Source organism: Nyctereutes procyonoides, unplaced genomic scaffold (genome assembly GCF_905146905.1).
Source record: "Nyctereutes procyonoides isolate TBG_1078 unplaced genomic scaffold, NYPRO_anot_genome, whole genome shotgun sequence".
NCBI lineage: Eukaryota > Metazoa > Chordata > Mammalia > Carnivora > Canidae > Nyctereutes > Nyctereutes procyonoides.
In genome coordinates this window covers 59677892-59698468 of record NW_026575047.1, presented here as the reverse complement: position 1 = coordinate 59698468, position 20577 = coordinate 59677892, and the positions used below count along the sequence as shown (strand labels likewise).

Here is a 20577-nt window from a genome sequence, read left to right as displayed (position 1 = left end):
GAATTTTCACAGGTTCCCAGATAAATCTAGTGTGCAGCCAAGGTAGGGAACCACAGCTGTAGAGTGTGTGCTATTTCCCTAAGGAAGAAGTCCATGGGTAGTAGTTAGAAGGAAGGGGTGAGGAGACACATTAGGGCCTCAGCATCTGAGAAAGGGAAGGTGGGTAAGGAATTAGGCTGGTAGGCTTGGTGTGAGCTACTGAGTGGTGCTGCTTTGTGTGCTACCCCACCCCTGACTCAGAGAGGTCTGGTGCCCAGCATCCATTCACTTGTGCCAGGGCCTGTACAGAGGGAGGTGTGCTCCTTCCAGATCTGGGGGGGGGGGGAGGAGGTACATTTTCTTTTTTTTTTAATAAATTTATTTTTTATTGGTGTTCAATTTGCCAACAATAGAATAACACCCAAGGCTCATCCCATCAAGTGCCCACCTCAGTGCCCCTCACCCAGTCACCCCCACCCTCCGCCCACCTCCCCTTCCCCCACCCCTAGTTCGTTTCCCAGAGTTAGGAGTCTTTCATGTTCTGTCTCCCTTTCTGATATTTCCCGCTCATTTTTTCTCCTTTCCCCTTTATTCCCTTTCACTATTTTTTATATTCCCCAAATAATAATGAGACCATATAATGTTTGTCGGAAGGTGCATTTTCACACTGATGGTTCACATGGGTGGCCAAATAAATGAGACCATATAATGTTTGTCGGAAGGTACATTTTCACACTGATGGTTCACATGGGTGGCCAATTAACTTTCAGAGAAATGCACTTCTGAGGATCAACTGTAGCTCTGTAAACGTTGTTTTTGTTCATCCCCCAGCATTGCACTTCCTACAGGTGTGTATGTGCCTCCTCTGTACAAACAAGTGCTTTCAAAATATTTAGATTGCACATGGGCCTGTCACAACTGAATAGCATGGCTACTTTTACTTTCCTCCATTTATGACAGATTATGTGAGGTGCTCAACCTTGATCCAAGACAAGTCCTAATTGCAGAAGTGATCTTCACAAATATCGGAGGAGCTGCCACTGCCATAGGGGACCCACCAAATGTCATTATTGTTTCCAACCAGGAGTTGAGGAAGATGGTATGTACCAGTGTAACAGGATTGCTTTCAACAAATATAGATCCCAGCTTACTTGCCCATTTAACATTTTACCCAGTGTGGAAGCTTTTATTAGAAACCAAGCTCTTCTTTATCACTTCTTCATATTAAATGCTATTGGTTATCTCGAGAGGGGAAGTTAGGTGACTGATCCTCCAGTGTAGAGTGAAGTGGTCTGATGATTGGATTACGTGATCTACTTAGCCATAGTATATTTATGGCTGAGGTTTCTTCCAAGTAATATTAAGGATAAAATGATCTGTCCCCTTGCATTTTTCAACTGTGGTGGATGAATTTACTGAAGAATTTAAGATTTTTTTAAAGAGTCATAAAATGAAGGTCTTTAGGAATTTTTTGAAAGTTCTCATAAATATTAATATATTATTTCTTTATACACTAAAGTAAAAAACCAAGTATTAGAGAGTTAAAATGGTATTTTATGTATCTTAAAAGAGTTAAAATTATATAATTTTCATTGTCATTTTTGGTCATTTGAATTTTCTCAATATCTCTTCCGTGAAGTATTAGCAAAAATGCTTCCAAATTAGTAACATTTATTATAGATGATATGTTATGTGTGTCTGTGAAGTGTGTCAGTGTGTTTGTGTGTGTGTGTATGCTGTCTTCTATAAAAATATTTAAGCCTTTGTGAGTTCATGGCTCTGAGGTGTTGGTAGCCATCTTGTAGGCCCATGGTACTCCAGAGATTCAGGATATAACTTAGGTGGCTTTGTCTAAACTTTAATACTCCCCAGCTACCCTAGGAAATTGGCTGGCAACACTTATCAGTGTTGCTTCATGAACTGAGCAGTATGCCCATTATCATGTTACCCTGCAGCACATCAGAAGGTGGCAGAGCCCAGCCATCTATTCTAGGGACACCTATCATCCAGGATAGGCATCATACACATTGGAGAGAACAATTTTAGAGAAAAATACTGTTTTATTTTTATTTTACAGTGATACATCTATTGTAGAAAATATAATTTGCACATACAAATTTTAAAAACTATTGTAATCTCACCATTCAGAGATAAATCCTCTTAATGCTTTGGTGCATCTAGTCTCTTTGTATGTGGATACACATGGGTAAAAAAAGATAACACAGCTTCTTCTCTGGCTAAAGTAGAGTAACAGAGACTGGATTTACTCTCTTGCCTTGCTTGAGATATCCCAAAAGAAAATTAATGAAAATCAAAACAAAACAAAACAAAAGAACACCCCCCAAGAAAAACACCCCCCCCAAACAAAGCAAAACCAGACAGTGGTAAGGAAGATACTGTATATCAGGAAAAAAAGACTGATCTCTGAGAATTGGGAAACACATGAGGTGAATCCTATAATTGCCCCAGTTTACTGCCTTGAGAGAGTTTCCAGGGTATAGTATAGGAATCTGATGGTTCCTTGAGTGGGGAGGATAGGAAAGCAAAGCTAAGCTGTAGAAAGCAAAGCTAAGATGGTTTATTTGGTGAATTTTATGAATATTTATGGAAGAAATAATGCTATAATACCAATTTTACATACAACTTTACAGCTAATTGAAGAAGATATACTTTTCAGCTCATTCTATGAGGCCCTGTTACCTAAACCAGACAAAACCAGTATAAGAAAACTATTAATAAATATTTCTTATGAACACAGATTTTTAATTTTTAAAAGTAAAAATTTAATAATAAGCATATCTAGTTTAATGATATATAAAATGAGTAATACATCATGACCAAGTAGAATTTGTAATATTTAAAAAGCCAATCAATGCAATTTACTAACAAACTACATGAGAAAATTCATATGATCATCTCAATAGATGCAGAAAAATAACTGGCAAAATCAAACATCCATTAGTGATTAAAATCTCTCAATAAACTAGAAAAATAAGAGAACTTCATCAGCCTAATAAGGAGCATCTATGGAAACACTATAGCTAGTGTCATACTTAAATGTGAAAACTGAATGCTTTCTTCCTTAAATCAGAAACAAGACAAAAATGTCTGTTCTCACCACTTCAATGTAATATTTTAGTGGAGGCTCTAGCTGAAACAATAAGGCAAGAAATACAAGGCATCCATATCAGAAACGAAGACTTAAAAAGTTTTTATTTGCAGATGACATGACTGTCCACGTGGGTAGTCTGAAGGAATCTGCAAAAAAGCTTCTAGAAGTAATAAGTAAATTTGATAAATGTGCAATACAATATAAATATAGAAAAATTAGTGATTTTCTATATTCTAGTAATAAACAATTGGAAATTAGCATCAATATATAAAATACTTTAGGGTAAATCTGACCAAACATATGCAAGACCTATATGCTAAAAACTACAAAACATTGCAGAGTAATTAAAGAAGATCTAATTAAATGGAGAGAGATATTTGGTTCATGGATCAGAAGACCCAGTGTGGCTAATATATCAGTTATTCCCAGATTGATCCACAGATTTGAGCAATCCCTGTCAAACCCAAAACCAAGGGTTGTTGTTTTTGATAGCAATTGGCAAACTGATTCTAAAATTTATATGGAAATTAAAGTGTTCAGAATGGCCAAAATATAACTCTTTTTAAAAAATTTTTTTTTCAAAATATAACTCTTAATGGGAAGAACAAAATGGGAGAGCTAGTGCTACCTATTTCCAATACTTCCTATAAAAGCCACAAAAGCCAAGACAGTGTGGTATTGGCATCACTGCAGGTGAATAGGTAAAAAGTAGAGAGTCTGGATACAGACCCCCACATAGGTGAACAAATGCTTTTGACAAAGGTGGAAAGCCAATTTAGTGAAGATAGGATTATTTTTTTTCACAAATGGTCCTAGAACAAATGGACATTCATATGTAGGAAAAATGAGCATCAGTCCACGCTTCCCACTTTACCCAAAAATTAACTAAAAAATGGCTTACATACATAAATATAAACTCTAAAATCTTAAGGGTTCAAATAGAAAACAATTTGTAGTAGAATAGATATAGAAATAGTCCAAGTGAGAGTATGACTACTGTATTTCATTAGGCTCTTTTTAGAACTTTCAGTTTCTGTTATTCATCTCTTCTTTTTTCTTCTTCTTAATGAATTAAGAACATTGATGCAATGTTAATGAATTAATGCAACAGCTTAGCTGTCCCTGGCCAGGATCACATTAGTATTAATGTAAAATCCCAAGGATGATGCCCTTCTTGGGCATAAACCGAGTTAACCATGCATTATTTTAAGTCCTCCCTTAGGACTCCCTTGGAATCCTCTCTCACCTAAATCCGCTCTCACCTAAGCAGTAGAATGTGACCCAAGAGTCCTGGGCCTCTACCAAGTCTATAGACAGCTAAAGAAAAAGAGCAGTCCATCAAACTATTCCCATATTCCTCCATTATATGCTGACATGCTGTTGTACATATCCACAATTTAAATATGGCAGTAGGGGATAAAGGTGAAGTTTTTGCAAAAATACACAGAGGGCCCTTAAGGTGAGCACTCACTCTGCATGAGGCTCAGCCTAAGCTCTTCACACAGCTTTGTGCCAAAGTGACATCCTCTGGGAACATGGCCTTACGGTTCTCCTTAATTTATTGAAGATGGAGTTCCTTGTCTTCCACTTAATGATTTTCTTTGAATTTTGGGATTAAAATGTATCTCACAGAAAATGTAATTAATGAATGTCCTTTAATGGATAATCAAGAGTGGTTTTAATTTATTTTATTGTAGCTTAGAGATAAGAGAATACTTATTTGTATAGAGAATGCAAATGAATTCATAGTTCCAGGGATAGTGTCTGCAGCAGAGATTAATTTATAAAGCCTCATTACCAATGACAGCACAACCATACATTTTTGTGCACACTTATTTTGCATTATTTTGTTGTTCATCCAGGAAATGAATTAGAAAGAAAAAAGATTATAAAATAAAAATTGTGAAATTAATTTTAAAAATATTCATGAAGAAAGTTAAGTAGTTTAGAGAAGTAATAAAAACAAACAAATCAGTACTGGACTTTGGAACAGTAAAGAAATTCTTCCACATTCTCTGAGGATTAGGAAGATAATACAGGAAGTTAGGAGGAAAGTTCTTCCACCATATCTTTTCTACACTCTGTTCACTCCTCCCAGATTCCTTGGGATGGTTCTCTACTGGCAGGTTTTCCAGTACTGAACACATAGGTGGGGAAGACTTCCAGGGTCCTCCTACACTATAGGATTCCATGACCAATAGTGTGTTGTCCCTTCATCTCCTAACAGGCTGATGGGGATATAATCCTCCTTTGCTAGTTACATTTACTTCTTTATGCCTGTCCTAGGGAGACTCACCAGTGGTGAACGGGGCTATTGCTTTTTGTTGTTGTTGTTTTTGGTTTTTTTTTTTTAGAGTAGTGAGGGGCCAAGGGAGAGAGAGAATCTTAAGTAGGCTCCATATCAAGACCTTGAGATCATGACCTGAGCTGAAATTAAGAGTTGGATATTTAACTGACTGAGCCACCCAGGCACCCCTTAACTATTTTTTAAATAATAGTTGAAAAATTTGTTTAGGGGAGCCATGTCCCTGTACTTCTGAATGACAACTCACAGATCAGAGGAAGGCTTTTCCAATGGTGCCCCAGAGATGTGTACACTGGGATGTTCCCTTGGTTTTCCCACCACATGCTATCCATGCTTGGGTGTTCTTTTGCTGCTCTTCACCATGGTTTTCTTCCACTTAATCAGCTGACAACTTTGATGGTATCACTCTCTGCTGCTTCCTGGTCTTTCTTCTGGTCACTTCCACTTAGTCTCTGTTGTGGGATTTCTGCTTCCACATGGCTCTTCAATTTCTGTGGGTCTTGGGGTTCTGCTTTTTTGACCATCTTTCCTCTTGGGTCAGCATTCTGTAGTGGAGCTTATGCCCTCTATGGCTTGCTGTTTTCTGTGTACTGGGATCACCCACTTCCACATTTCTGCAGAACATGGAAGGTTTGTGCTTCCTTCAGATGCATGTATTTTATGACTTCTCCTCCACATACTTGAAGTATCCCTCACATGCAGGATGTCCCACATCAGATCCCTCCTGTTATCATACCCACTCATATAACACTGGGGGTCTTTTCCTTGTTGAGTATCCAGACTTGATTCTATCTTCAGATCATACCATGATATTTACTAAAATATTCGGTGGATTCAGCTAAGCCCTACTATAACTCAGTTGACTGTTCTGACTTGTTCCAGAGTTAGTCTGAGGGTATCTTCCCTAGAAGGTGATATTGGTGCACCAGAAGTTGCTCAGCTGGATTCCCCTTGGATATATGTAGTTTATGCAGCTATGGATGTTCTTATCTGATTTTGGGGGAATCCTGTTTTCATTGTTTTACATGCCTCAAATTTTGACCACTTCCACTATTGAATGAGGGCTTTGTGAAAAAATTAAGCAGAGAGTATCTGAGTGGAGAAAAACCAAAAAAGTACAAAATAAGACTGAAAGGGGCAAAATAGAACCAGCACCTTGCAAGAAAAGGGTGCATTTAAGCATTATATTGATGCAAGTATAATAGTGGGTGGTTTTGTTACTGACGACATTAAGGAGAAAGCGTAGGAAGGTACAGAGGCTTGTAAAGCCGGAAGGCCCAAACACATGCACCTAATAAACTTAGTGAAAATATTCACATCCCATGATACATTGCATCTGCCTATATTATTTCTTAAAATTTTCAGCTGGGATTTTCCCACACTCTGCATTGTTCTCACTTGATAAATCCACCCATTACAACTCTACTAGCAACCACATACTTCCCCTCAAAGCTGTGTTTTTTTGTTGTTGAGCCCCTCCCAGGAGCCCCTTAGTCCTTTTCTTTCTTTAATCTACCCATCACTTTTTTTTTCAATTGTCCCATCATTTCTAACAGGACAAAAAATTATAGTTAATATGTGCAAAAAAGGGCCCAGAATTACTCAGGATACAAACACCTCTGCCTTTGTGGGGACCTTCCTTCAAACAGTATTAATTACATTCAGGGATCACCTGTATAAGCACAGAGTAAAAGACAGACAAAATCAGCCAATGATGCTGTTGACTTAATCCCTGACAGATTAAGCTAGTAGGGGATTTTTATCCTAAAGCAGAGACGTCCTCAGCAGCTGACCATGACAAATAGTTCTGCAGAGGGGCAAAGGAAGTATGAGGGGAGGGAGAAGCACCTGCCTGGGACCTTATGGCCAGTAGGGACATTCTGGGCCTCCTCACTCCTAATGGCCTTTAGCCACCCTGCAGAGGGCTGTGCTCATCAACCAAGGATGTTCTTTCACATTGATAGCAGGGACTTATTTTTTTTTAAAGATTTTATTTATTTATTCATGAGAGACACACACAGAGAGAGGCAGAGACACAGGCAGAAGAAGAAGCAAGCTCCATGCAGGGAGCCTGACGTGGGACTTGATCCCGGGTCTCCAGGATCAGGCCCTGGGCTAAAGGTGGCGCTAAACTGCTGAGCCCCTGGGCTGCCCGATAGCAGGGACTTAAATGAAATATTAAAAAGACACATCTTACCTTGAAATAGGCAAATGTTGCCACATAGTTTTATGTTTTGCCCCCGTCTGTCTTTTTTCATCCTGGGATAATGTGTCCATCCAGTAGTGAAAGTAGACCCAGTTAAGGTTGAGATTGTCTGTGATAACCTGTTTTTGTTTTCTCCTAAGGTTGCTTGTTATTCAGGTAGGACTTGGTTTATTGATATGAAAGAAACAAAGCTAAAACATTTTCAAAATTGTAGAGAAGAGTACTTGTTCTTTTGTGGGTTTTATGCTGGGCCCTGTGGCCCTCTAGCTAACACCCACTACTCTGACATGCCTGCCCCTGGTCTTAGTGCTCAGCTTTCCCTGGATCTCTCATTTGGAAGATCCTGAAGTGGGAGCCATGCCTATACAGAGGAGAATCCCATTTGTCATTTAATTTCCCCTTTCCTATTTCCAGGGCCTGGACTTCGCAGGATTTACTGCACACATGTTCGTTGGGATTTGCTTCATTCTCCTATTCTCCTTCCCACTCCTTAGACTCCTTTTCTGGAACAAAAAGCTTTATAACAAGGAACCCAGTGAGATTGTTGGTGAGTATAAGCAGCATCTCATATAGCCTCAGAATTTACTATCATAATATATATTTTTTTCCGGAGGACGTTGCCACAAAAAAGGCAGGAGGTTTCTTACATTTAGAACATCAGGGAAATGTCGGTCACTGGGATGCTGCATACTCAGTATGTTCCTGTCTGCCTCCTGTTATACTCTGTGCTTTCAGGGACTTTAAATCCATGGCCTTTTTTTTTTTTAATTTTCTTTAGGGTGAAATCTGGGAAGCAGTGGCCATTGGATATAGTTCGTATGCTATGACATCATTAAACCACATGTATACAACACAAATAGCAAAGCATGTAGACTAGTGTTCAAATATGTCATACTTTGAGTTTAAATGTGATTACAAAAATAGTAACATAATCCAACACAGAGGACATTGTACCATGTTTTTTTTAAATATTTTTAAAATTTATTTATTCATGAGAGACACACACACACACACACACAGAGAGAGAGAGAGAGAGAGAGAGAGAGAGAAAGAGAGAGAGGCAGAGACATTGGCAGAGGGGAAAGCAGGCTCCATACAGGAAGCCTGATGTGGGACTCGATCCCGGATCTCCAGGATCACACCCCGGGCTGCAGGCAGCGCTAAACTGCAGCGCCACCAGGGCTGCCCGACATTGTGCTATGTTTATCAAGAATATATTGATGAGGCACCAGCCAGCAGGAAGAGGGTTCATGACCATCTTTTGTCTTTGTATTTTCCTTACTTAAAAATTTTAGTAAATGTTTTATTGAGACTATTACTGATCCCTATATATTAGAAGCAATAGATTATCTGGGAAACAGCTATCCTTTTCTCAGCCAGACCCTGTACAGGACATTGTGCAGGTTGCCTGGGTAACAGAGCATAACTGGGTGATAGGAACACAGTGACAAAGGTGCATTTCTTTCTTTGTGATTTCAGATGGTGTGGTGTCCTCACAGAGCTCATAAATTGTATATTTACCTCTCTCATCCTGTTATTCCTCTATCCTTGTACTGTATAGGACTTCAAGTTTTCTTAATCTTTAGTAAGATTAAAAAAAAGTACTATTTCTGTATGAAAAGCTGAGGATCTAAATGTATTCTTATCAGTCCTCCTGTTCATCAGATGGTGACTGTACAAAGCAGATCTGCCTTTCTTTCATGCATGACTTTTGTATTCAGAGTTTGACTATTTTTGTTCTAGTTTGGAAAACATTGTCTTATATACCCTCTCAAGAGTCATCTATATAAAACCAAGCTTGTTCTTAGTAAAATTTAGTCACCCACCTCTCCCAGAGAAATGGAATGATAATCAGAAATTTCTATGTTAGGCAATACTTATTAACCACATGCACAAAGTATTGAAGCATCCTTGTGGATATAGAAATGGTACTTTAAATATTTTTTTTATTTTTTTAAGATTTCATTTATTCATGAGAGACATAGAGAAAAAGAGAGAGGCAGAGACACACACACAGAGAGAAGCAGGCCCATGTAGGGAGCCTGATGTGGGACTCAATCTTGAGACTCCAGGATCACGCCCCTGGCCAAAGGCAAGGCACTCAACTGCTGAGCCACCCAGGTGTTTCTAGAAATGGTACTTTAAACATGATCAAGCAATAAGGAGTTTCTGAGTGCCCACTCAGCCTAGTCCCAAGTGAAGGGGATGTAAGTGCAGGACAAGTGGGCACACTCCCTGTGCTTCAGCTGTTCATGGGGCAGTTGGATTGGCATGGTCCCCACCCATGGACCTAATTTTGGGGGGGGGGGGTAAACCCAGCATAGGGTACAGGAGGGAAGAGCAGGTGCACACACAGATTTTGGGGGCCAAATAGAATAGTTCCTTTGGCTGCAAGGTTGAAATAGCTTCCTGCTGATGTAGCATAGTTTACTTATTTTGGAGAAAGACTGTATTTTCCTGATGGCATTGATAATTCCATATCTGTGATGGTCTATAGAGCAGGATGTGCCTTTCTTGAGAAAAAAAGAGTCCCAGATCCTGCTGTTCTCTTACAGCTTTATAATGGAAGAAACTATATATAATCCCATTGCTTCCCTATTTTGAAGAAGAATTTAGTCAAAATTGACTTTTTTTTAAAAGATATTTCTGGCGGTGAGATGCCTTGATCCATTTTTGCCATTGACCAATGTATTAGTTTTCTAGGACTGCTGTAACGAAGTACCACAGACTGATCGGCTTAAACAACAGATGGATTATTTCCACAGATGCTAAGAGTACTTCATAGGCCAGAAGAGGTGGCTTATTTTTCACAGTCTTGTAGGCTGGAAGTCCAAAATCAAAGTGCGTGCAAGGTTGATTGGCTCAACCAACCAACCAAGTGGAGGAATCTCTTCCAGGCCTATCTCATCGGCTTTTAGATGGCCATATTCATGTTCATGTGACATTCTCCCTGTGTGTTTTTGTGTTCACATTTCCCCCATTTATATGGACACTAGTCATCTTGGATTTGTGGCCACTTTAATGATTTCACCTTAACTAATAACACCTGCAACAACCCTATTTTTGAATAAAATCACATTCATAGGTCTTGGGGATTAGGACTTCAACACATGAATTTGGGGGGGGGGACATAATACAATCCATAAAACCCATTTAGAGATATTCAGAATGTTTTGCCATCAACTAGTATGTGTAAAATCTGATAACTTAATATTTAGTTTTAGTTTTCTGATGGAAAGGGTCACACCAGTGGAGAGCTAAGGAAACTGTGATCACAATGGATAATCAGTCAATAACAATTTGATTGTGCAGGTGTAGCTGTATCTCAGTGGAGAGTTAGAAAGTTATCTTGTCCTGTTATGCTAGCTTCTCGCCCAACTTCCCTGATGATCAGAACGACCTGAGAACAATTGTTATATGTTTACATTAGCAGGCCCACCCCCAGGAATTCTGTGCTGTTAATAAGCTCTTCTGGAGAATGCTATCTTGACATGAATTTAGGATACACAGATTTAGAAGTATATGAAACAAATCTGTCTAATCAACTTCTCCACTCTTCCTGAGTAGGGAGTTGAGAAACATTTGAGGGAAGTGGGAAGAAATGGTTGGGACTTGGATGATGCTGAAACCCTATGCCAATCCCAAGACAAGCTGTAAATCAGCACAGAGCTGTGCAGTCAGGGCAATTGCTCTGGGCCACTGTGGATCATAGGGCTCTCCAATTTTAGCATGCTTATTATAACTGCAGTTTCCCAGGCCCTATCCTAGAGATTTGGGTTCAGTGAGTCTTTAGTGGCATCTAGAGCATTTGTCAGAACAGGTTTGGTTATGCTGCAGTAAAAAAAAAGTAACCCTGAAATCTCAGTGAATTGCAAAGCGCTGTTCTTTTCCTCCTTTTGGCTTCATTGCCCCTGTGCACTGGGAGTACCCTGCTTGTCATTGGTTCTCAGAGCCCTGAGCTGTTGATCATCAAAGTAGAGAGAACCACTTGTTCCGCTCCATTCTTGACCGATACGGGATGCCTCTGTTCATAGCTTGTCATCTTGATTGTCACTAGGCCCCACTGGTCACGGGGCCAGGATGAATCAACCTAGGAAGGGCCCAGAATGGAAAAGAACATGACTGATTAGCCTGGGTGGCTCAGTGGTTTAGCGCCACCTTCAGTCCAGGGTGTGATCCTGGAGACCCAGGATTGAGTCCCGCATCAGGCTTCCTGCATGGAGCCTGTTTCTCCCTCTGCCTGTGTCTCTGCCTCTCTCTCTCTCTCTCTGTCATGAATAAATAAATAAAATCTTTCAAAAAAAAAAAAAAGGAAAAGAACATGACTTGTTTGGCAAAAAAGCACAAATAACCACCAGTCTGTCCTCCTGTTCACCAGATATCAGCTTAAGTTGCTTCTTGTTTATATTTTGTATAGAATTTTTGTGTCTGGGTACATTAGGGATACTGGTGTAGAGTTTACTTTCTTGTAATGTCTTTTTTGCTGTCCTCATAGAATGAGTACAGAATCACACCCTCCTCTTCAGATTTTTGGAAGAGATGGTATAGAATTGCTACTACTATCCCCTTAAATGTTTGTTAGGACATTTATAGACCTGGATGTATGTGTGTGGGGTGTGTGGGGGAAAGGTTTAACTACAAACTCAAAATCCTTCATAGACTTAGGGCTAGCTATTACGATTATCCTATTTCTTCTTAAGTGATTACTGGTAATTTATGTCTTTTAAGGAGTTTATCTATTGTGTTTTTAAAAAATATTTATTTATTCATGAGACACACACACACACACAGGGAGAGAGAGAGAGAGAGAGAGAGAGGGAGAGAGAGAGGGGCAGAGACACCGGCAGAGGGAGAAGCAGGCTCCATGCAGGAGCCCGATGTGGGACTTGATCCAGGGACTCCAGGATCATGCCCTAGGCCAATGGTAGGCACTAAACCGCTCAGCCACCCAGGGATCCTTGGAGTTTATCTATTGTATCTCAGTTGTTGAAAGAATTATTCTAAAGTTGTTCATAATATTCTTTCATTATCCTTTTAATGGATATTTTTGATCATGTAATCTCTCATTTCTGATATTGGTAACTTGTGTCTTTGCTTTTTTTCTGAATGGTCTAGTAAGAGTTGATTAATTTTGTTGATATTAAGGAAACAGCTTCTAATTATAAAGATTTTCTCTACATTTTTTTCTCTTTTAGTGATTTCTACTCTGATATTTATTTACTTCTGCTTACTTTGGGCTGATTCTTTTGCTAGTTTCTTAAAGTAGAGGTTGAGATTATTTTATATATACTTCCTTTTCTAACACAGGTGTTCAGTGCTCTAAATTTCCTTCTAAGTACTATTTCAGTGACCTGCCACCAGTTTTCATATGTTTTATTTAATTTCCATTCAGTTCTAATTACTTTCTGATTTCCCCTTTGATTTCTTTGATCCTTAGATATTTTAGATGGCTTATTTAGGAAATATTTAGGTATTTTGCAGTTACCTATATCAGAGACTATATGTGGTAAAACTCGAATCCTTTTAAAATTCTTAAGATTGTTTTATGGCTAGAATTAAATGTTTAGCCCTATAAACATTCCATGTGCAACAGAACAGAATATGTATTCTGCTGTTTTGGTGGGGTTTTGTCAGTACGGTCAGTTAGGTCAAGTTGGCTGATAATGCAACCAACAGGTCTTCTGTATTTTATTTTCTATCCATTTGTTCTATCAATTATCAAGAGATGGAAATAGAAATCTCTAATTATGATTGTGGATTTGTCTATTTCTCTGTGCAGATATGTGATTTTTGCTTTATATATTTCAAAGTTCTGTTATTAGGGTACATAAACATTTAGGGTTGTTATTTCCTCTTGAAGAATTAACACTTTTGTCATTATAAAATAACCTTCCTTATCCATAATCATGTTCTTGCTCTGAAATCAATTTTGTTAATGTAGCAATTCCAGCTTTCTCTTCACTAGTGGTAGTATAGCATATCTTTTCCATCCTTTCACTGTGTCTTTATATATAAAGTGCATTTCTTGCAAGTAGCTAGCAGTTGAGTCTGCTTTTTTATCCAATCTGACAATCTCTGTCCCCTAATTGGTATGTTTAGATTATTTATATTTAACATGATTCATGATATGGTTAAATTTAAGTGTATCATCATGTTTTCTATTTGTGCCTTCTTTTCTTTATCCCCTTTTCCCTAATTTTATGCCTTCTTTTGAATTAATTATTTCAAAAATATTTCATTTACCTCTTCTTTTTTCTGTTACATTTTGGCTATAGTTGTGTTTTGTGAGTTTAGTGATAGTTTATACCACTAACTTCAATTGATATTATACTGCTTAACACAAACAGAGTCTTGTAATAGTAGAATTCCATTCCTCAACTCCTGGCCTGGGCATCTTCCCCTCAGATTCATCACTTGGAGCTGGATGACCCTCCTCTAGGCTTTCTGGCAGCCACCACCTCCTGGGAGAGAGAATATATCCTACATGGTAATGTCTTTGCCTGTTTTTTTTTTCCCCAGGTATACAATAACCTCAAGTAATGCTATAGGAGCTTCATTGAGAAGCTCAGGAAGATAGGGGCTAGAGGTAATCAGAGAGGTGGAGATGAGACATCTAATGATGTCTCCTGGTCAGAGGCCAGTATGGCAAAGGTAAGAGCTTATACAGCAAGATCAGAGTTCACAGTAGTGCTTACCTTTTGAAGATCTTGATCTTCCCTAAAGATCTTTGGCTTTATTCTGCAAGCCATGGGGAATCAATGGATATTTGAAAGAAGGAACCTATCTATCTGTCTGCCCACATTTATCCATCTTTCTAGATGTATCAGTCTAGATAGATTTATCTTCCTAGAAGATAGGTAAGTAGGAACATAGATTTCTCTTTATATCTACTTATATAACTATCTATTTATGACTAACCATGGGTGGATTGGTAGGAAGTGACTCCAGTCAGAGGTTACTGCGGAACAATCAGAATCACCAAGTGTGAGAATATGAGGCCTAGATAAGCTAGTGACCTGGGGTAGGAACAGGTGGATCCTATAAGAACCATACCAGTTTATCCCAAACTCCATTTGTGAACAGTATTGCCCTGGCTCATGTTTACTTATGATAGAGCTTATATTTCTTTCTATCTTGTTAGAGACTCATCTTGTAACTTATAAATTTTTCTCCTTTAGCATCTAGCATGTTATCTGACACCTATACATGCCCAGTAATGTTCACCCAAAAATAGTGGAGAGTGGCACTGATAAGACCGAAATGACATTTCAGGCTCATGTACCTGGAAGATTAATGATGTCATATAAAAATGAAGAAAGTGAGGGGAGAGAGTTTTGTAGGGAGAAGATAGAATGTTTATCTTTGAACCTTGGCAGCACAAGCAGCAGAGAACAATATCAAGTAGCCCACTGAAACCATGGTCTTAGAGCTTAGCAGAGATCACAGGGTAGGGAAATGGTAGAAGTGTGGAGGAAGCCTGGGAACTGAGGAACAAATACGCTTGGGTAAACTGAGTTCTGGGTGCAGGCAATGAGCTTCTTTTCATTGGGCAAAATCTCTCAACTAAATTCCCTGCTAGTTGATAATGTCTTTCATTCAAAAATTAGGAGAACAAAAAAAAATAGAACAAAAGTACAGTACCTGAACATTAATGCGTGGGTTTTGCTGAGGAGAATAGCTCCACCTGTTTGATTTGATGGGTTAGAAGGCAGCTAGGCTCTGGGTGTGTATGAGGGGGCTGAAGTCGTCTCAGGAGAGGACACCTGCAGAAAGGAGCCTGGGGACCTGACAGAGCATTTTCACAGAAGCAGCAGTGGCTCCCAGGCTCTGCTTCTCCACACACAGATAGGGAGAGGACTCCCAGCCTGCACCCCATGGATTAGCCCCAGAAACTAGCCATGCTCTTGTTTAGCTCTTTAAGTTGATCAGCCACTTGGAGAAGTGTCTATCACCAGCATGCCTTGAAAGACTGGCTGGTAAGTCTCTGTACTTTATGGATAGCCTTTCTTTCTTTCTCTTGTCCTTTCTTTCTTGCTTTCTTGCTTTCTAATGGATGGGCTTTGAATGATATCTTCTGTGTAATGTAGTTCAGAGCATTGGATGAAACACTGGCACTATGTGGACATCCACTGAGACAGCATAGTCTCATCTCCCTATTCTTGTCCCTGTGTGGTGTTTTTGGCTCATTGTTTCAGGAGCTTAGTTTTTTCGGTTTTCTCCTCCTCCTTTTAATGTTGAGTTTCTTTGCTGCAAAGTAACAATATGTACTGAATGAAAGCACAATCCATATCTTAGTACTAAAAGGTTTTCATCTTTGTAAGGCTGAGGCTTTAGAGAAAATCATGTGTTAACTGAAATGGTTTTAGTGCCCCTATCCTCTCTTGATTCTCTTTTGTGAGTCTTGACACACTTTATTTGCAGTCTGTGTTTCTGCCTAGCTCATACTTGTTTTCTCAGCATTTATAACAGGTCTGTCATATAGTAGGTGGTCAACACTTGTTTACTGAATAGAAGGGGCATAAAAGATGGTATTTTCCTAGTCATTGAACCCACAAGTACGAGCTACTTCACAGGATTTGGATAATCACTCTGCCATACACCTCTTCTCTGAGCTCATTGTCAAGTGCTCCTGCTTGAGAAAGGGATCTGTCTTTTAATTTCATCTTGAACTCTTGTAATATGTGGTATAGTACTTTGCACATAAGAGGTGATTCATAAAAATACCATGCTTCCTTGTATTATTTTGGTGGATATTTTGATAAATTTATGTAGCATCTTTAACTGTAAAATAGAGGTTAAATGCAAATTTTCATGAAATATTTTGATACTTTAGGGGTCAATAGATTGACAATTCCCTTCTCTCTACTCTTCTATACCAGAAGATGCCTGAATTCATTTGTGGGTGAAATTTGCCTCATTATATTAACTTGAGCATTTCATAAAGTTGTCTATGTCTCTCAGCTGTGTTCTTTCATGGACAACAAGCTCAGTTTGGAGGCCTAGTCAGAAGGGAAGTCATTCCCTACCTCCTGCTTTAGCTACATGCCCTCCTGCTGAGAATTACACTTGTATTTCCAATGTTCACTAGATCTGTTTTCAATGCCTGGATTTTAACGGAGAGACCCAAACTTCTGGCTGCAAGAAGTAATTTCCTGGGAGGGGAAAAGGTTCTTAGGGGCTAGCATTGATATGTATATTCAAGAATTTATCTTTTGCCCAAATCACATTACTTTGCATCCATGGTAATTTTTTAATGTGGGCTTTGTCTCCTGGTTCCATTACAATAACATGAATGCTAAGAAGCTATTGCTTTGATTTGGCCCTTGGTTATCTGTGCATCATCAGGTATGTTTTTCCTGGTCTTGGAAGATGGTGAGGAGGGTGGAATGCCTGCTGGTGTCTGAGGTTGTGGGAGACTCAAGCCTCATCTTTCCTTTCCTACAGAACTGAAGCATGAGATCCATGTCTGGCGCCTGACCGCACAGCGCATCAGCCCAGCCAGCCGAGAGGAGACAGCGGTTCGGGGCCTGCTCCTGGGGAAGGTGCAGGCACTGGAGCACCTGCTGGCCCGAAGGCTGCACACCTTCCACAGGTACCAAGCCAGGGCCCTGCTAGGACTACTCTTTGTTGACACGTTCTCTAAAACTGTAACTCTACCTTTATGCCAGTGGGTACGTTTTGGGCAATATACACTGTGTAAGTCTCTTGTGGTACATTATTTTATCTAACCCTTACTAGAATTTCTGGGATAGTTTCAGGATGAGAAAACTGAGGCTCAGAGAATTTGACCAACTTGTCCAGGATTACACAGCAAGGAAAAAGTGACACCAGGGATTGAATCCACACTGAACCCCTGCCTGTTGCACTTCCACACATAACATTTGTTGCATAATAAAAATAAAAAACAGCATAACAAATGAATCTAACAAAATACTCTCCTAGTAATTGATTTTCAGGGACTTCAAAAAATAATTAAGTCCTTCTCAATTCATTTCCTGTCATTTGCTTTCAATCAAAGCTGAGATGTAAAAGGTAATGGAGTGGTGAGTTTTTCCTTCCAACTCTGATGAAATGCTGACTTCCAACCTGTCTTCACTTTGGGAGTGCTGATGGGGAAAGCAGGAGCATGTCCACCTCTTGGAACATTGAAGCATTACTGCTACAGAGCTGGGAACTGGGCAGAGATGAGAAATGTGTCAAGGCAAGGGAAGTTTGAATCCTTGTGAATGTAGTGTAAATGATCTTCCATGTTGCACTTTGCTGGAACCAGCCCTGTGTTCCCAGGCTGAGGATAGGAGCTGGGTGTGGTGCCAGCGCCAACTCTTGAGAATCATCCAGTATGGCTGTCTCATAGCCTGTTCTGTTTGTGGAGGGAAAGGGCCACAGGTGAGCCCGTGGTGACTCACTCTCTCCAGAGAGGCAGCCAGGGCAAAGCAATGTCTCAGCTCCATCCCAGCCCAGGACCCATCTCCACCAGGTGGCATTGGGTAAAAAGGTCCTGAGGCTCCAGGAGGACCCTGAATTGCAGGCCAGGGACCAACTTCAGCAACAGGCAGAGATTGATTGATTGATTTTCAATCCAATTAGCCAACATATAGTACATACTTAGTTTCTGATGTAGTGTTCAGTGTTTCATCAGTTGCATATAACACCCAGTGCTCATCACATCGCATGCCCTCCTTAATGCCTGTCACCCAGTTACCCCGTCCCCTCACCCACCTCCCCTCCAGCAACTCTCAGTTTGTTTCCTATAGTTAAGAGTCTCTCATGGTTTTTCTTCCTCTCCGATGACTTTCCATTCAGTTTTTTTCTTAAAAGGAGAAACTTTGTAAATTAAAGATGCAGGAGTAAATTGCTCTAAATGTATTGAGCGATTGACCCATTGACTTTCAAGCTTCAACATCCTTTGTCTGTTGTGAGGTGTATCTCAGGGTTACAAATGTGAGGAAACATGGGCTCTGAGGTTCACCAGTTTCTATCAGCTCATCCTGTGTTGTTCACAGATAGAAAAACTAGGGCCTGAAGATGGTAGTGGCTTTGCAAAGCCACACAGCCACTGACGAGCTGAGTAGAATGAAGATGATCTAAGGCAAGTGATGGCCCTGCAGGTCTTGTTTTTACATATTCTTTTAAAAAATTGTCCTCAGGATTCACCTGGGTCTGCTGTGATTTCTTTTAGGGTATGTTCTGGCTGTGTGATCAGCCTCCTTTGATACTTATGACATGCTAGTGCTCATTAAAATTAAATTCTCCACTGTTCTAATTGATAAAAATCACCACCAAAGCAAGTGGTATTTCTTTTACTATTTTTTTCCATTAGTTTAGTTATAAATATAGCATGACCTCATTTTGAAAAAAAAAAGTGTAGAAAAGTAGAAAGTAAGAAGAGATATACAAAAGTAGCGTATCATTATTCCCTTTGTTCACATTTTGGTCAGTGTTCTTCTGATGTTCTCTGAACTCACGCTCACACATACATATGCCTTCACATACCTCATTAACATTCCATTCATTTCCTGTGTTACTTTTCTTTGGAAATATAGATGGAGTATCTTTCCCAATCCATAAACCCAGCTCCACTGGTCACCTTCTGTGACTCGGTGTGCACCATTACGTGACTACTTCAGGTGTGACTTAGTGGGTGGTATCCGGGCCAGAGGTCCATGCTAAATGTGCTGCTGGTTGCTGCCCTATATCACTATGAAAATAATGAGTCTGCCTTTTTCTCCTTTAGACAAATCTCACAGGAAGATAAAAATTGGGAGACCAATATCCAGGAACTACAAAAAAAGGTATTGTGGTTTCTTCTCTTAAGGGTTTCTGATTTACCTCTTGTTTCACACAAAGTTAAGACTGAAAGTAATTTCTCTTTTTATTCCTGTAGTTGTATGTAAGGCATAAGTTATTTCTAATAGTTAATGGGAAAATCATTTCCCTGACATGGTAGGCTTACTTTGTCAGAAATTGAAAAGTCAAAATTTTTCTAGCCCTTTAAGATTGGATGGCCCTTCCTAAGGTTAATTTGGCTGCAGAGAAAGTTGGCTGGGTGCCTCAGGCTCTTGAAGACCTTGATCCTAAAAGGCAAGTCTTGTGGTTCCCATTGTGTGGATGAGATTGTGGAGGCTGACTCAGGTGAGGCATGCTGTGTGAGATGGAGAAGTGTTTGGGACAGAGATGAAGTGTATGTGTGTGTTCTGTCATATGGTTCTCCTTCTGGTGGACTCTGACTTTTGGGTCCTATTGCTAATTTTCCTGCCTTCACAGACTTTCTTAGTGTAGCTGAGGACACATAGTGCCCTTCTCCTAGCCACTCCTAGCCGAGAAAACTCTGCTCCAGATCTGCTTTGAGATATTTGTATCTTTGTGAACTTTTGAATCCAGATAGTTTCTTTCCTGGGGGGCAGGGAGAGGGTGAGTATCCACTTTCTTATTATGGTAAGAACATTTTGTCCCTTTTTAAATTTTTTTTAATTTTTATTTATTTATGATAGTCACAGAGAGAGAAAGAGAGAGAGGCAGAGACATAGGCAGAGGGAGAAGCAGGCTCCATGCACCGGAGCCCGATGTGGGATTCGATCCCGGGTCTCCAGGATCGCGCCCTGGGCCAAAGGCAGGCGCCAAACCGCTGCGCCACCCAGGGATCCCCATTTTGTCCCTTTTTAAAGGAAATTTGGATATGAGGTCCTGGTGGGTAATGTGTTCTTTGGGCCTGTCTTCCCAATCTCCGAGATGGTTAGGGTTAGGAAAGAAGGGTGTAGCTATGACACTTTTCTGGACCCCAGGCTTATGCAGACACTGCCTGCTTTGCTAGACCGTGTAGTGCTAGCTGTGAGTTAGGGAAGAGATTGTGTACCTCTCCGTATACCTGGTGGATAAGGATTGAGGAGAGGTGGAATGGACAAGCAAGGAGCTTATAATATGTAAGAGTTCTTACTGTGATAGCTTCCTGTAGCCAAAAGGAGAAAATTTGACAAA

The 20577-nt window shown here is 39.9% G+C and overlaps 1 protein-coding gene across 5 annotated transcripts in view; it reads left to right on the top strand.

The window, feature by feature from the left end:
- The window catches only part of OCA2 (OCA2 melanosomal transmembrane protein), a 389085-nt gene that overhangs the window by 141580 nt on the left and 226928 nt on the right, over window positions 1–20577 (top strand). For all 5 annotated transcript variants that reach the window (XM_055326878.1, XM_055326881.1, XM_055326880.1 and 2 more), the window contains 4 exons: window positions 940–1078; window positions 8017–8149; window positions 17047–17194; window positions 19337–19394. In XM_055326878.1, coding sequence (XP_055182853.1) covers window positions 940–1078; window positions 8017–8149; window positions 17047–17194; window positions 19337–19394 — 478 coding nt within the window. The remainder of the gene's footprint in view (window positions 1–939; window positions 1079–8016; window positions 8150–17046; window positions 17195–19336; window positions 19395–20577) is intronic.